General features: G+C 36.5%; 1 protein-coding gene across 7 annotated transcripts in view; it reads right to left on the bottom strand.

Moving 5' to 3' along the window:
• Positions 1-17,869, bottom strand: part of PPP3CB (protein phosphatase 3 catalytic subunit beta) — a 60,189-nt gene that overhangs the window by 3,424 nt on the left and 38,896 nt on the right. For 3 of the 7 annotated variants that reach the window (XM_007963028.3, XM_007963031.3, XM_007963034.3), the window contains exons 10-12: positions 13,904-13,981; positions 6,158-6,242; positions 4,416-4,513 (exon numbers count right to left, since the gene is read on the bottom strand). In XM_007963028.3, coding sequence (XP_007961219.1) covers positions 4,416-4,513; positions 6,158-6,242; positions 13,904-13,981 — 261 coding nt within the window. The remainder of the gene's footprint in view (positions 1-4,415; positions 4,514-6,157; positions 6,243-13,903; positions 13,982-17,869) is intronic. The other 4 variants (XM_007963029.3, XM_007963032.3, XM_007963033.3 and 1 more) reach the window with 3 other exon arrangements.

The raw sequence follows: 17,869 nt of genomic DNA, 5'->3' as shown, positions 1-17,869 counted from the left end.
GCCTTAGAATTTTCCATAATGTTTATTATATCCCATCCATCACAATCACAGAAAAATGCTCTAGAGTGAAATTATAATAGAATTATAGCAGAAAAGCAAACAGAAAAGTCTTTTCTTTCATGTCAATGAGAACAATACTCATTACCAGTTGGTTCCCTAAGACATAAACTAGAAGGGGTCAGCAGTGCTTTACCTGTCACTTCTAATTTATAAGGCAAAACATAAGCTGCAAGGGCTGATATGACTACAGTGAAATTTAAGGGCAGTAAACTTGGTGAATTACTCTAAGTAGAACAGTTCTGTGGCTCTGTTCTTTGTCGGGGACCTGAAAGGGCTTCTCCTGTCTACCAGGAACTTCCTTTCTATTCTAGTACTGATGTTCCAAATACCTACAGATACTAACATATATAGCCTTAAAAAATTCCATGTATACTGACACAGTTTATCATGAACTCAAATTTGTCTCAGGAAGACTACTGAGCATCTTTTCAAACTCATCTACAAATTAAAGAGACATTTAGGAGTGGAAGTGAGGTCTTACAGGCATAAATCCTAATTATTTCATGATATAGACACATAGGTCATATTATAAATAAGAAACACATTCTTGGTATAGTGTGTCACTGGTCCATTTAGAGAATTTCAACATAGTCAAATATTTTATGGTCAAAGATTCTTTTTTTCGCTCATTTCTGGATTTGAACTTTATAAAGAGCTCACACTGAGGACCAGGACCTAAGATAGCAGACAACAATACTGGCTTACAATATTGTCCATTCCCCCTATTACTCAGAATATTTGTAAAAGTAATGCCCTTGTCTCTTCTATTTTGCTTCTTCTGCAATAAGGCCAATTAGAATAATTATTCCTGAAGTGATCTTTTAGCAATTAACATGATTTAGAAATAATTTTATCCAAAGCAATTATTAATGTACAAGAAACTGATGAATCTAAGGTATTAAAGTGTACTAAGTTAGAAAATGTTGATCTTAACCAGACAGTAAAGTGAATTGGGGAACCAAAAGAATTAGGACGAACACTGAATACAGGAAGAGTTAATTTTCCGTAACTGTTAAACTACATTACAAATCGGGCAGGGCATGGAGGATCATGCCTATAATCCCAGCACTCTGGATGGCCAAGGCAGAAGGATCCCTTGAGCATTTGAGCCCAGCCTGGGCAACACATAAAGAGACCTCATCTCTCCCCACAAAAAGTTTTAAAAATTAGCCGGGAATGGTGGTGTGCATATGTAGTCCCAGCTACTCAGGAAGTTGAAGCAGGAAGATCGCTTGAGCCCAGATCTGCTAATTGCAAAACTCTATCTGAAAGGCACTATTTCTCCACTATTTGTTTTCAGTTATATAGGGCATCTTGACATGGCCTTAATAAGTTTGAGCATAGTGCTATCTCAAACTGTGTTCCTCAGTACTACACAGGATAAACGAACAAGAGGAATTTGGTATTACTAAAATAGAATTGGCCACATATATTTCCCATATAGATCCTGGTGAAGGTAGCATTACAGTGCCAGCTCCCAATCAAATTTCCCAGAAAGAAAACATACATAAAATAAATATGAACAGAAAATCCACCTCCAATAGAGTTGTGCAGTTTGTAAAAACACTCAAGTAACATCATGTAAATTAACTTTTAAAGTTTTTGAAAACACAATTTTTATTTTCTGACAGGCATGAGGTCTTAGAATTAAATTTTTTTCCTTTTGCAATACCTCTCAGTTATACACACTAACATCAGGGAATGTACCTACTAAAATTTAACATGTAGGATAACTTTTTAAAAAATAATCACAAAAATGCAGCTTTTGTATGACTTTTGTTATTTGTTTCAAAGCAGATTTATCTTATCCTAGGAAAATAATTTCGACCAAATGCCCAAACCACACTACCAAGAGCTAGCAAAACTAGAAGCTATTTAGTTTAAGGGGTCCCAAATTAGACCCCTTAAACTCAATTCCTTCCAGTAATTTAGTCCATGCTGAGAATAGAGAGTTCCTCCAGCAAAGCTGTCTTTCAAACCTCCTCTGCAGTAGAGGGTGGTTTCAAAGTTGAAGGAATGAGCTTCAAGCCGTGAGCAAATTAAGAATAAACAGAAGTGCTGAGCTGTCAACAAAGCATGTAATTAGCAGGTGCTAAATGTGAAATCTGAAAGCAAGGTTTGCTGTGGATACAATATAAAAGTAATGTTATATCCAAGGATAATTGAGAGATGACTATAGTGTAGATTGATTTAAGTATGATACCCTTTTGGTTTTATTTTTCTTTTCTGAATGAAGAAGAATATAATATTTTTGAAGCTATTAAAGTTCATCCTTTTCTATTAACATTTTTACTAGTTTTATCAAATGTTTAAGATCTTCTTGTTTTAATGTACATTCATAAAATTCTTTGTAGTTCATTTTTCTACTGTTTATAATATAATAAGAAAAATGGAGGGCAAGGCATGTAAAGCAAATCAAAGCAGGTTTTTTTAAAAAAGAAAATCAAAAAAGAAACCTCATTCAGAATGAAAAGTTATAACTATAATTTCAAAACACAGTGTACTTTTCAGATATACCAGTGGTGGTGGTGAACAATACAATGACATTTAAAATAGAACATGTATAGGCTACAAGTAAAAATTGTTTACAGGAGAAATTTTTTTTTTTTACTAAAAAGCAATAATTGGCTAGGCATAGTGGCTCACGCCTATAATCCCAGCACTTTGGGAGGCTGAGGTCAGAAGACTGCTTGAGCCCAGGAGTTTGAGACCAGCCTGGGCAATATAAAAATATTAAAAAATTAAAAATACAAAAAATACAAAAAATTAGCTGGCTGTGGTGGCGTGTGCCTATGGTCTCAGCTACTCAGGAGGCTGAAATGGAAGGATTGCTTGAGCCCAGGAAGTTGAGGCTGCATTGCACTCCAGTCTGGGTGACAGAGCAAGAAACCAGACCCTGTCTCTCTCTCACACACACACGTACACATGCACAAAAAAAAGAGAGAGAGAAAGAAGAGAGGAGAGGAGAGGAGAGGAGAGGAGAGGAGAGGAGAGGAGAGAGCACTTATATGGAACCAAAGGAAATGAAATTGTGAAGTCAAATGTAAATTCATTCAAAATGTTAAAATTGCCTATCTTTTTCTCTCTAAAAAAGTCACGAATTACAACACCAAAAAGAAAATTACGACTAAGGAAAACATCAGATCTGTTGCTATTTTAATAGACAATGACCCTTAGAGGGCTGTCAAAAGTGGCTACAAGAAATTCAGGTTTTTCCACATCACGTATTTTTGCTTTCCAACCACAGGAAAAGAAATCTAGACTGAATTACTGTGTATGGTCACTAATACTCACATCACTCTCTTCTATTTAATCTGTAATGGGCTTTAAAAAAGTTAACCCAGTATTTACACAAATATTTACGCCAAAAAAAAAGTTTTTTTAAGTATAAAATATTCAATGAGCCAGATTACAGGAATGCTTTACGTATAATTCTTTTTATTTTCATGCAAAATAAAGGCACACTTAGTAACACCCTTTCAATTTTGACTTACAGGATTTAAATTCAACCCCTTATAACAATGACTTAATATCTAATGTTACATTCATGTTCAGAATGCACAAAGTGCAGCAACAAATGCAGCAAACCTCGAAACAAGGTGCTACAAAGCTGCTTCTACATTGACAGACAGACAAGTGTCTGACGGAGTAATTTAATTGAACATACTTTTACAGACATACAGCTAACCTAAAGAAAGACAGACAGATTTAGGAAAGCAGCTACATCTGCAGAGGAAGGAAACAGCATGTTACAGACAGTTAATTATACATAGAACATTTGACAAACACCACAGAAAACAAACTTTGGCATCATTTACCAGGGTACAAAACCTTGCACAAATCTTTTGGTAACTGAAGTGCATAAATATGTTCTGGGGCCTAAGCAGGTAGTTAACTCTAAATTAAGTAGTTTTAAATATAAGCATAGTCTAATACAATGACATAAATTTAAAAAATTAAAAATAAGAAACTTGGAATTACATTTCCATTTTAGTAACAGGAATATCCCTGATTCACATTCTGACACTGGGGCTTTTAAAAGAAAAGGGTGAATTAGACAAATGAATAAATAAATATTTCAGACATTATGATATGAGCTGCTCCCATATCATTTCATGAAAAGCTGAGGAACTGACCATTATTTTCAATTGAAAGGAATACCCACTCTATCAGTTTTCTGCCCTGATCAGGTATTAATGAGACACTAGCTAATACAGTACCCTGTCTAGGTCAGCTGCTGAGACAGGAACTAAAAAACAGAAGGAATTCCCTGCATGCATTATATGAATTGTTAGCAAAAGAGTGAGGTGTGCCCCAGTCCATCTGAGGCACAGCAAGTTGCATAACATCATTACCACTTTGCAGGGTCTGCCGTCCTCCAGCTAACACTCCACTAGGCAACATCCCTGTGGGTGTCAGGCCCTTGAGTGTCAGCACACTTTCACTCTCCTCCCTATAGCAGAGAGATATAACAAATATCAGATACTTCCAACAAGTACTTAACTTAAAAGAAGACATAGGGTCTAGATATAGGCCATATATAAAATTTACGACATTCATTGCTATTACCATATTTTCCTCAATTTTGAGACATTTCAGGTATGAGGGTGTGCCTTACAATTGAGGCATATATTATTTTTCCTGAAAAACTTTATTAAGTATGTGATAAGATTCATCAAGGGGCATCATACTATTGAGAAAATATGGTATTTCATATGCTCTGAATTTCAAATGTCTGATGTAGTCAGTTTTGCTAACAAATTTTTAAAGACTGATGTATTCATTTGTACCCTTAAACCTGGTCTTCCTGAATTAATCTCAGGAAAGGCAATTTATGGCTCCAGCACAAGGGACTTCCTATATGGATGAACAAGTTCATCAAGAATACTCTAAAAAGTATCCCCTCCTTCTTATACTGCTCTAATTTTCAAGGTGTAAATTTAGTGTTATCACAAAAGGAAAAGAGATACCAAAGATGAGCAATAATAATCACCAGAGGCAAAAATCTTAGCTTCAAAGGGACTTGCGTTCCCATCTTCAATATACAAATATATAATTAACTTCTTTTTCTTTTTGAGACAAGGTCTCACTCCGTCACCCAGGCTGGAGTGCAGTAGTGCAATCACAGCTCACTGCTGACAACTTCCTGGGGCTCAGGCAATCCTCCCATCTCGGCCTCCCGAGTACCTGGGACCACAGGTGCACGCCACCAGGCCCGGCTAGTTTTTGTATTCTTTTTTGTAGAGATGGGGTTTTGCCATGTTTCCTAGCCTGGTCGTGAACTCCTAAGCTCAAGCATCCGCCCACTTCAGCCTCCCAAAGTGCTGGGATTACAGGCATGAGCCACTGCACCCGGCCTAAGGGCCTAAGTAACTTTTTTTTTTCTCCTGAGACAGAGTCTCTCTGTCACCCAGGCTGGAGTGCAGTGGTGTGATCTCAGCTCACTGCAACCTCCACCTCCCAAGTTCAAGCAAGTCTCCTGCCTCAGCCTCCGAGTAGCTGGGACTACAGGCATGCACCACCACACCCAGCTAATTTTTGTATTTTTAGTAGAGACGGGGTTTCACCATGTTGGCCAGGATGGTCTCAGTCTCTTGACCTCGCGATCCACCTCCCTTGGTCTCCCAAAGTGCTGGGATTACAGGCGTGAGCCACCGTGCCTGGCCGGGCCTAAGTAGCTTCTATATAGGAAGAATGATACTCTGTTGCTTTTTTTTTTTTTTTGAGACAGAGTCTTGCTCTGTCTCCCAGGCTGGTGTGCAGCGGCGCAATCTCGGCTCACCACAACCTCTGCCTCCCGGGTTCAAGAATTCTCATGCCTCAACTTCCCGAGTAGCTGGGATTACAGGCGCATGCCACCACGCCCGGTTAATTTTTGTATTTTCAGTAGAGATGGGGATTCGCCATGTTGGCCAGGCTGGTCTCAAACTCCTGACCTCAGGTGATCTGCCCGCCTTGGCATCCCAAAATGCTGAGATTACAGGAGTGTGCCAGCACACCCGGCCCCATGTTGCTTTTAGATGCAGGACAATGCTTGTAACAAGGTACAATAAACATAATTTCTGCAAAACAAATAATCAAGAAAAGACATCATTACCTGAGAACAGAGAAGACTCTTGCCATCTTGCCAATTGCTCGAATTTTGTTTCTTATGATTTCTTTCCGGGCTGCAGCTGAACCTACTTTCAATGGAATAAATAGAGAGAAAGGCTCAAGTTTAGGGCATGCATGCTTACAATATGCTATTAGCCTGTTCCACACTCATCTAAACCAATACCAAGGCCCCTGCCACCAGCTTACATGGAGGAGACTAGATGAACTCATGCTAAAAAATGTCTTGCTCTCTCAATATTTAGCTCAGCATTGGTCTAATACTGGGGTCTGATAAATGTAGAAATAAAAAGTAATCCACAAACTTTAATATTTCACTAGACTGGCTAATCAGTAAAACAGCAATTGGGGTTAAAAAAAAAAAAAAAGCAAACTTGAGCCCAACTTGTATTACAAACCAGAGGGCAAAAACTGATAATAATCTTATAGTCTCTGTTTAATTTTCATGACAGCCTACGAGCATGCAGACTAACAGACTAAGAATTTGTAACAGTCCTCTAGTCTTATTTAACTATCACAAAGTATTTGACATGCAGGCTGACAATATCCCATCAGATGATGACAGAGTAAGCTTCTTTGGTTTGAGTTGGTCTAAAATTAATGGCATGAAGGAGCTACTGTGCAGGTAATCCTGAACTAAGGGCCATACCAGCATTTCAACAATGCACATCTTAACCTAATGTACCAGGTATTCCTAAGGTCATGCAAATATATACAATCTTTTACATCTCTAGGTGAGTATGACATAAGCAATGAGAAAAACATGGCTAAAGGACCACTACTGCTTCATCTCTAAAGGGTTAGCTGTGCTATCTATGACTGATGTAGAAGAGAATAAACCAAAACAACTAAATCCTTGGCTGAAGAATGACTCAAAGGTTTTATCTTCCTTCCCTTGGCCTCCAGAAAGAACAACATCAATCTCAGTCCTGTTATTTCATATATAGCAACTAGAATCACTCTGGACCCAAAAGTGTGGTTCCTTAGAGCTGTGCTTCAACACAATGAAAACACACATGGAAGCACCATGGTTGAGGAGAAGGTTAAGGAAAGGCTAAAGACACTAGTTTAAAAGGGGCCTTAGGTATATAGAGGTCTGAACAACTGTAAGTCTTCTGGGAGAGAACATCTCATTTAAAATTCAAGCAGTCCACAATTACATATAATTAAAAACTAAGATAATGACTGGACCTGACTGCAAGAAAAGAGAAAAAGAAATCCAACTTCAAAGATAGAAACAAAAGACATATTTTAGGGGGAAAAAAATAGGCTCCATGACATGTTTATGATCTTCTAAAGGGTAAACATTACAAGCACTGAAGCTACAGCTTTTACAAGTCCAAAACTATGTGGGTACCTGGGTACCATGGCACTCTAAACAGGTATTTTTAAAATACCAAAAAAAACCCAAAAAACAAAAAAAAAATACCCAAAAACTAAAAATTTTAAGAATCATAGAATATTAGAATTTGAAGAGACATTGGAGATACTATAAAGTGCAATCTCCTCATTTTATAGACAAAGAAACTGAGGTTATTAACTGACTTGTTCAAGGATAAAAGGTAAGTCTGGTTCTCTTCTAATAAATTATTATAAACATTTTGTTTTAAAATTGACAGAATTTGTAAGTAGCTACACTGGGGATAAGCAGAAGGAGGTTGGGGAGGATGGCTGTAATAAGTACATTCATATTTTCAGTCTTAATTTCTGTATCTATAAAACCAAATGACATGTAAACTATACTGATATCAAATGAAAAAATCACAGGAATATAAAAACACTGTACAAATCAGGATTTTAAATCAGTCTACAAACACATCATGCATCATATTAAAGTAAATGTCCACAGTAACATTTCTTTGGGAAATAATACAGACAATCAAACAACCCTAATCATGCAGGGAAAAGTACAAAACATTACAAATAAGCAAAAGAATGAAATTTTAAAACAGGAATGAAAAGGAGGGAAAAATATTTCCATGCACAGAAAGACAGATATCTTGGAATATGACTTCTAAAAATACCAAATACTAACTCAGATAAAACTTAAATTAAATTTGCACAAGGCCCAAGAGGACTCTGCATAGACATTACTCAATGAATGTGCTAACTTACATGGACATGAGGATAACTTATGAAGTCATATTTCAAAACAATGTTACTCTGTCTGGTCTGTACCTTTTTTATTGCCATATATGAGCCGTTCTTCAGATGGAGAGTCCAGAAAAAAGGAAGTGAATGATGGAGAAAAGGTGGTTGAGACAAATAAAAAGATAGAGATTTAACTTGGCAGTGGTACTGAAGAATGAATGTAGAAAGAAAGGGAGAAAAATGAAGGCCCTCATATTTGGAAACTTGAAAAATGTAGTACTGTAGAATCTGGTGAATAAAGAGGGATGCCACTAGGTAGAACTCTAAAGATTTCTTAAAAGATATGTGCACGGAAGAAATTATGGACAGAATGACTATCATATCTGATGAAAGCAGACATAATTAGGGACAGAAAAAAACATGTGAAAACACGTAAGACTGATAAAAGACTGCTAACAACAATTGCACATTTATAGTCATACCCCTAAGGAAATGTGTCACCTGTGGAAGTATGTTAAGTAAAAGGTAATGACACAAATGAAATACAAACTCATGTGGTTCTTCAAGGACACCAACATCTGTAAAATGTGTAGTACAGTCAGAGAAATGTAGGTAACTTCATAAACTGCCTCAGTAGAAAACCTCACCCCCTCCCAACGAAGGAAAAGCTAAACCTCCCATACTCCCTAACAAGAGCACATGATTTCCTGGATCTGAATTGCAGAACTTTTGCATATACTTAGGAGCAACAGTATGTGCTTTCTGTCCCCAATCCAATCTGGGAATTTGGGGGACATCTTTTTGCAAAAATAGCAACAGATTGTTTCAAATCAAGTAATAGTTCTAAGAGTAGGCAGCTGGGGTGGTTTCATTTGAGCTTTCCCTATCTTCCATTCAAATGCTGAGATAAATTATTCCATTATAGGAAATGCACTTATTTTAGTGAAACTGCAACACATATGGATTATGTACTTCCCTTTACCAAACTGAAGACAAAAGATAAATATCTGGAAAAAATTGCATGCAACAGAAATCAATGTTCGAAAATTCTCTTTTATGATTAACACTTCTAAAAGGGATGCTATGTGCATTTATACATTTAGTGTTAATGCAAATTTTTGTCTTAAAAATGACCCCACACATACATTAAACAATACAGAGCACCAAAGATTTACCACTTAACAATAGTCTTATGCCTTTACCTAATCTTAGCTTTTTTTTCTTCAGACCGAGTCTCGCTCTGTCAACCAGGCTGGAGTGCAAAGGCAAGATTTTGGCTCACTGCAACCTCTGCCTCCTGAGTTTAAGCGATTCTCCTGCCTCAGCCTTCCAAGTAGCTGGGACTATGGGCACACACCACCAAGCCCAGATAATTTTTGTACTTTTTTAGTAAAGACGGGTTTTGCCATGTTGGCCAGGTTGGTCTCAAACTACTGACCTCAGGTGATCCACCCACCTTGGCCTCCCAAAGTGCTAGGATTACAGGCGTGAGCCACCACACCCGGCCATCTTAGCTTTAAATATACAAAAATTAGTTGTTCTTTCCTGACACTCAGAAATCTCCAATCCTGCTCTCTCTTTCCCCAAAGAAAAGCTAAACCCTTATTCTGATTCCACAGCCATCCCATCAAGTTTTCTTTCTAAAGCAGGATTTCTCCCCAGACCAATTCCATAGGGTGGTTCCACCATTGTGTAAGAAAAGAGGAAGGAGAGAACAGAAGGCAAGCCATTATGGTGAAAGGAAAGGAGAAAAGATGGACGGAGTAAGAGGGAAGAAATTAGGGAGTACAAATAAGGAAGGGAAATAAACCTAGTTCCAGCAGCTCTTTCCCTACCCCACTTTAAACCTTAGTATCTATCCGAATCTCCTCCTCTATCCTCCATTTCCTCAACATTCTTTATCTTCCAAACCATTCCCATTTCTCCATGCAAACTCCCAGACTCATATTCCTAAAACTTTCTTAGAGTCTCTACTCCTAATACTTGGTAGTGGAAGAGTGAAAAAAATGAGGAGTAATTGTACCTGCCCTGTTGGCAGTAAAGGGAGATCTATTTCTAATATTAAAAGCTGGAACTCAGTGTATTTTCCCATTGAAACATTGTCATAAATGGTGCTTAACAATTTTTAAAATTATTTAAGAGTGGGAAAGAATTTTCATCCTCTCTATTCCCTCAGTTTCTGAATAAGAAAACTTGAGAAATTAGGTGCCTTTTCTAAGATTACACAGCTAGTGAATGGTAGTGACAAGACACCTAAACCACTGATCCTTTTCATTAAACTACACTGCCTCTTTAATGATCAAATTCAATTCATCCCTGGAATGCAAGAATGATATAACAAGGGGATAAATTATCATACTAATAGGAAAAATACTGATGATATATAAAATCTTCTCATTAGAATATAATAAAATTTTATATTTATTTCTGGTTCAATCTCAAAACATGACTTGGTATCTTTATTCATATAAATCATAGGTACCTAAAACCAAGTACTATAATTAGACTAACAAGGAACCTTTTTTTCTTATTATTATAAGAAGAGGACTAAAGCATTATCTACCATCATTCCTATTTAACATACTATTGGCAGTACTGATAATAACTTTTAAAGCATAGAAGAAAAGTAAAAATACAGAATATAAGTAATATCAATCCCCTATAAATAACTTATTTTTAAAAGTAATAGAAAACAAATTAAAAATTATCATAGAAAATAATTCTGCTGATTCAAGTTTGTTAGATATAAGATAAAACCACAAATATATATTCTTTTATACAGATAGAAAAAAAGAGACACCAGTTGTAATAGTAATAAGAACATAAAATACAGATGTATTAATTTAACTTGACAATGACAAAATTTTTTCAAAGAAAAACTACATAATCTTAAATAGAGGAATTATGTATTAAATGAAGTAATTATAGTAAATAAAGTAATTATATAGAGCAAGAGTTCTTGGTCTTAGTTTGGAAAACTAAATACTATTTATTTTAAAAAAGAAAGAGAAAGAAAGAGAGAAAGAGAGAGAGAGAGAAAGAGAGAGAGAGAGAAAGAAAAAGAAAGAAAGAAAGAAAGAAAGAAAGAAAGAAAGAAAGAGAGAGAGAAAGAAAGAAAGAGAAAGAAAGAAAGAAAGAAAGAAAGAAAGAAAGAAAGAAAGAAAGAAAGAAAGAAAGAAAGAAAGAGAGAAATCCCAGCACTTTTTGAGAGGCTGAGGTGGGAGGCCTGCTTGAGGCCAGGAGTTCAAGACCAGCCTTGGCAAGATAGGGAAACCTCATCTCTTAAAAAAAAAAAAAAAAAATTAAAAAAACTTCCCTAGATTCAGACATAGAATTAACATAATATCAATTAAAACTCTCACTAAATATTTCACAGAATTTGAAAAACAGAAAACTTTCTTTAAAAATTAGGCTATGTGCCAATAATTACTTCAATTATTAATTATCTCAATACCTACAACATTATGAAGTAGGTATTACTGTCACTTCTTTAAAGATGAGAGAAACTAAGACTCAGAAAGGTTAAGTAAGTTGCCTGATGCCACAGAGCCATTATAAGGAACTAGAATCTAAGCCCAGGTCTATTCTTACAACAAAAGTGACAGCAGAACAGGGAAACAAAATATATATTTGAAACTATTCAATGGCTAGGCATGGTGGCTCACACCTGTAATCCCAACACTTTGGGAAGTCAAGGCAGGTGGATTGAGGTGGGCGGATCATCTGAGGTCAGGAGTTCGAGACCAGTTTGGCCAAGATGGTGAAACCCCGTCTCTACTAAAAATACAAAAATTAGCTGGGCGTGGTTGTGGGCATCTGTAATCCCAGCTACTTGGGAAGCTGAGGCAGGAGAATCACTTGAACCAGGGAGATGGAGGTTGCAGTGAGCCAAGATTGCACTACTGCACTCTAGCCTGGGTGACAGAGCAAGACTCTGTCTCAAAAAAAAAAAAAAAAGGAAAGAATTAAATAAGGAAAAGTATTATTCACTAAAGTTTACTATCCAAACTAAAAAATAACTGATATAAATATACTATGTCAGTTATTAACAAATTTGTAAGAATAAAAGCGCATCTCTGCCTACCACCAACAGATGGCAATGGTAGCACTTGTACACAGTTACTTTGTACTTTCAACAAATGGGCTTTCAAGTGTTTAAGAATCAAACCTGTTTTTAAGTAGAGAAATTTCTAAATAGGATTCATTCAGATTTTACTCAAAAAGTGATTAAATGAAACGGATAGTTTACACAGTTGGAAAAACAGTAATTTTCTTCTTAGCATCATTAGAAATCAAAGAAATGTAAACTTAAGCAACTATAATTTACTACTATATAGTCATGAAGAAAATAAGTAAAAATGACCAAAATCCAATGAGGTAGTCCTGTGGAGAAATATGTCTATGGATTCCTTGCTGGAGGCACTTCATAGTGGTCCAATCCTTCTGCAAAGCAATGTGGTAGTTCACAGCTAAAACAATGAAGCTAAAAGAGTTACAGAGTTAATTCTGTAACTCTATAATTCTCTTCAATAAATTTATTCCAAGAAGGAAAATAAAAGCTATAATACAAATATGTTTATTTTACTGCTATTCATAAGGATAATTTGGAACCCAGTTGCCAAACAATGTGAGATTAACTATGAAAATTAAATTATCGTGTGTGTTTATTTTTTTTTAATAGAGACAAGGAAATCTTTCCATATTGCCCAGGCTGGTCTCCAACTCCTGGGCTCAAGGGATCCTCCTGCCTTGGCCTCCCAAAGTGGTGGGATTACAGGCGTGAGCCACCACATCTGGCCAAACATTATAGTTTATCAATGGACTTAGAAATATGTAGCTATTAAATCTTACCAATATACAGACCATGTTCAAAATATGGAAACATTGAAATATTGATTACAACTATAAAAAGTATACTAAAACAAAGATGTGAGGGGAATATGGAAGGGAATCATTTTCGGTTTATAAATTGTTTACCTTTTTATGTACTTGGGTTTTAATTAAATATTTAAATAACAAAGTTTTAAATAAAAATTTCAAAACAAAATAAAATGAATTTTTTTTCTATAGTACTACTTTTTACTATAAACATGCATTAGGTACATAGGCTTGTTGGTTTACATAACAACCATGTATATAACTTTGTTTCTGTGGAAAAAATGCTTTCAGAATCTCAAACTAAATTAGCAAGTGGTCTTTTAGAACACAGCCACACTAATTTAGAAACAGTCTATTTTAGTGTCTAAAAGGAAGGAAAGGCAAAATTGGGAGTTCAGGTATGCTTCTGATATATTAAGAATATTGTTCTAATAAAACAAATAGTATTTTTATCCTCTTTTCTCTAACCAGTGTCCATATTCATCAAGAACTACATCCTTTTAATACTTCAGTTTTCCTTTCCTTATGTTCTTTCTTCCAAATTTCTCCTTTCCCAAAGTTCATCTTCTTTCCAATATTACCACAAAAAAATGAAATCACTAAAATTATTTTCAAATCTTAATATCCAAAAAAAGTAGCTTGTTGCTTATCAAATAGCATACGCTGAAAGCAATGACTATTATTTGCAAAATAGTGTGTACTGAGGCTAGGCAGTAAAGAAATATATTTCACAATAAAAAAATAGTAAGATGAATAATCATACCATCAAACTGGTCTTCACCTTCAGTCATTAGTTCATCATCAGAGCAAATACTCAGAACATTTACCAACATTTCTGTCACTATTTGGAAAAAAAAGTTACATGTTAGCTGACCATATATAACTCTCTGTACATATACATAGCAACTATTTCTACAAATGGTCAAATAATGTTTAGCCCAAGAAAGCAAACACATTCTTACAGCAAGAACGATGGAAATAAAAAATGCAAAGGCTTTCAAAAGGAAAGAAATTCAGTGGATAACAACTCTGAAAGAGATTCTTTATGGAACAAATTTTCAGGCCTCTCAAAAAAAAAAATTAAGCCCCACAGAGATAAGAACAGAGATGAATAACAACTGAATGTATACATTTCAAATCTTCATTCATGGATATAGCATAATAAGAAAAAAAATCATGGCAGAGTTTTACTGGTTCCAAAAAGTCTCAAGATTTAATTGTTTTTTTTTTTTTTTGGAGACAGAGTCTTGCTCTGTTGCCCAGGCTGGAGTGCAATGGTGTGATCTTGGCTTACTGCAACCTCTGCCTCACAGGTTCAAGCGATTCTCCTGCCTCAGCCTCCCAAGGAGCTGGGATTACAGGCATGCACCACCACGCCCAGCTAATTTTTATAATTTTTTTTTTTTTTTTTTAACGAGAGATGGGGTTTTACCATATTGGTCAGGCTGGTCTTGAACTCCTAACCTTATGATCCGCCCGCCTCGACCTCCCAAAGTGCTGGGATTACAGGCGTCAGCCACTGGGCCAGGCCTTATCTTTTAAAAACTGGCTCAGCAACTCCCTTGAAATTTATTTCTAAAGATTACTAATGACTATCTAACAATCTGAACTCTTGGCAGTTTCATAGGCTTAATCCTCTTTCACTATTCTATATGTTTTTTTCCTTCTCTTCTCCCTTGGTTCCCAAGATTCTACTCTTCTGGTTTTCCCATGATTGGATCATTTTTCCCCAAAACTTTGGATATCCTCAAGATTCTCTCTGCAGTATTAATCCTCCTATATGTTCAATCACTTGGAATTTCTGTCTATTATCATATTTACAGTTTCAATTATCACCTCATTGAAGATGATTCCAAAGTCTGTATCTCCAGTGTTAACCTCTCCTTCAGGCTCCAGATTTCCTTGCTGGTTTTATTGTCAACTGTCTTAAACCATTTGTATACTGTATGTTTCCCCTACTAAAATGAAAACTTCATGAGTGTAGGATGTTGTTTAATTCACTATTATAACTTCAGAGCCTGGCACTGTGCCCTGGCACATGACAGGTACTCAATTAATAACAAATAAGTACACAAAATAAGAAAAATAAAAGCAAATTTCAATTAATAAAGAAAAATGTCTATTGAATATTAGCAGTTAGATGTCCTGAAGGCACCTAGAAATGAACATATCCAAAAACAAAATTCAATACTTCTACAAACCAATTTTTCCTGCTATAAATATACTAAAAGCACCCCACATGTCAAGTACGACACTAAAGCTCTAGGATTCAGGTATGAAAGGCACGGTCTCTACCTTCAAAAAGCTTACTAACTACCGAAGGAGATATTAAATATCAACCGCAAAAGACTGATGAAAAACATGCTATAAGTATTCAAAGATACACAAAAGACCTGCTAGGGAAGGCAAGGCTTTTGATAGATGACATTTGAGAAGAATCATAAACTAGGAGTTTGCCAAGTGGAGAGGGCAGAAAAGGCATTCTAAACAGAAGTTAGAAAAATGATGTAGTAGTCATTTATCACAACAGAATAGAATTGAGAGTCCAGAAAGAAAACCTGATATTTAAGGTCAATTGATTTTTGACAAGGGTGCCAAAACAATTCAGTGGCTAAAGAACAGTCATTTCAACAATGGTCAACTACAAAAGAATAAAGCTGCAAATGGTCACATGCAAAAGAATAAACTGCACTCCCTCTACTGCATACCACATGCAAAAATTAACTCAAAATGGATCAAACAACTAATGTAAGAACTAAAACTCTTAAAAAAAAAACAGGGGTAAATCTTTATGAGCTCGGATTAGGCAATGATTTCTTAGGTATAACAACAAAAACACAAGCAACAAAGGAAAAAATAGATAAATATGACTTTGCCAAAATTAAAAAATTTTTGAAAGAAGTCAGTCACAAAAGACCATATACCATATAACCTTATTTACATAAAATGTCTAGCAAAGGCAAATCTACAGAGACAGAAAGATTAGTCTCTCTGAAATATACTAAAACCAACTGAATTGTATACTTTAAATAGATGAATTGCATAGTATATAAATTATATTTCAGTAAAGCTGTTATGCTGTATACCTTAAATATACACAATAAAATGTATTTTTTAAAAAAAATTGAAAAGTTTTGTGCTTCAAAGGACAAAAAAAATCGGGCACAGAAACATGTGCCTGTAATCCCAGCTACCTGGGAGAATGAAGGAGGAGGATCACTTGAGCCTAGGAATTTGAGACCAGCCTAGGCAACACAAAGATCCCATCTCTAAAAAAAGAAAAAAAAAATAGCTAGTCACGGTGGGACATGCCTGTAGTCTACCTACTTGGAAGGCCGTGTGGTAAGACTGCCCGAGTCCAGGACTTTGAGATTGTTGCACTGAGTTACGACTGCACTCCAACATTCTAGCTGAGATGACAGAGTAAAAGCCTAAAGGACATTATTAAGAAAGTGAAAGTCAGCCAGGCAGGGGGCTCATGCCTGTAATCCCAGCACTTTAGGAGGCTGAGCAGGCGGATCACTTGAGACCAGAAGTTTGAGATCAACCTTACCAACATGATGAAACCCCATCTCTACTAAAAATATAAAAATTAGCCGGGCCTGGTGGCACAAGCCTGTAATCCCAGCTACTTGGGAGGGTGAAGCAGGAGAATCACTTGAACCTGGGAGGTGGAGGTTGCAGTGAGCCAAGATGGTACCACTGCACTCCAGTCTGGGCGACAGAGTGAGACCCTGTCTCAAAAAAAAGAAAGAAAGAAAGTGAAAGTGGGAGAAAATTATTTGTAAATCATATATAAGGGACTTGCACATGGAATATACAAAAACGGCCGGGCGCAGTGGCTCACGCCTGTAATCCCAGCACTCTGGGAGGCCAAGGCGGGCAGATCACGAGATCAGGAGATTGAGACCATCCTGGCAAACACGGTGAAACCCTGTCTCTACTAAAAACACAAAAAAATTAGCCGGGCGTGGTGGCGGGCCGCCTGTAGTCCCAGCTTCTCGGGAGGCTGAGGCAGGAGAATGGCGTGAACCCAGGAGGCGGTGGAGCTTGCAGTGAGCAGGGATCGCGCCACTGCACTCCAGCCTGGGCAACAGAGCGAGACTCCGTCTCAAAAAAAAAATATATATATATATATATATATACACATATATATAAAAAACACAACTCAACAACAATTATCTTGCGTGAAACAACTGAGATACAGAAAAATACTGCATCTTCTCCTAAGTGGAAGCTAAATAATATATATACATGGAGGTAGAGTGTGGAATGATAGACAATGGAGACTTGGAAGGGTGGAGAGGTGGGAGAGGTATGGAAGATGAAATTACTTCATAAGTACAATGTATGCTAGTCTGGTGATAGATACACTAAAAGCCTTGACTTCACCACTATGCAATATATCCATGTAACAAAATTACACTTATACTTCATAAATTTATATAGACAACAAAAAAATGTTTTATTTTTTAGAGACAGAGTCTCACTCTGTTGAGTGGTGTGAACTTGGCTCACTGCAACCTCTGTCTCCCAGGTTCAAGCAATTCTCCTGCCTCAGCCTCCTGAGTAGCTGGGATTACAAGCATGCATTACCACACCCAGTTAATTTTTGTATTTTTAGTAGACAGGGTTTCACCATGTTGGTCAGGCTGGTCTTCAACTCCTAACCTCATGATCCGCCTGCTTTGGCCTCCCAAAGTGCTGGGATTACAGGCGTGAGCCACCG

This window comes from Chlorocebus sabaeus, chromosome 9 (genome assembly GCF_047675955.1).
Source record: "Chlorocebus sabaeus isolate Y175 chromosome 9, mChlSab1.0.hap1, whole genome shotgun sequence".
In the NCBI taxonomy this organism is placed as follows: Eukaryota; Metazoa; Chordata; class Mammalia; order Primates; family Cercopithecidae; genus Chlorocebus; species Chlorocebus sabaeus.
This window is presented reverse-complemented; position numbering and strand designations above follow the sequence as displayed.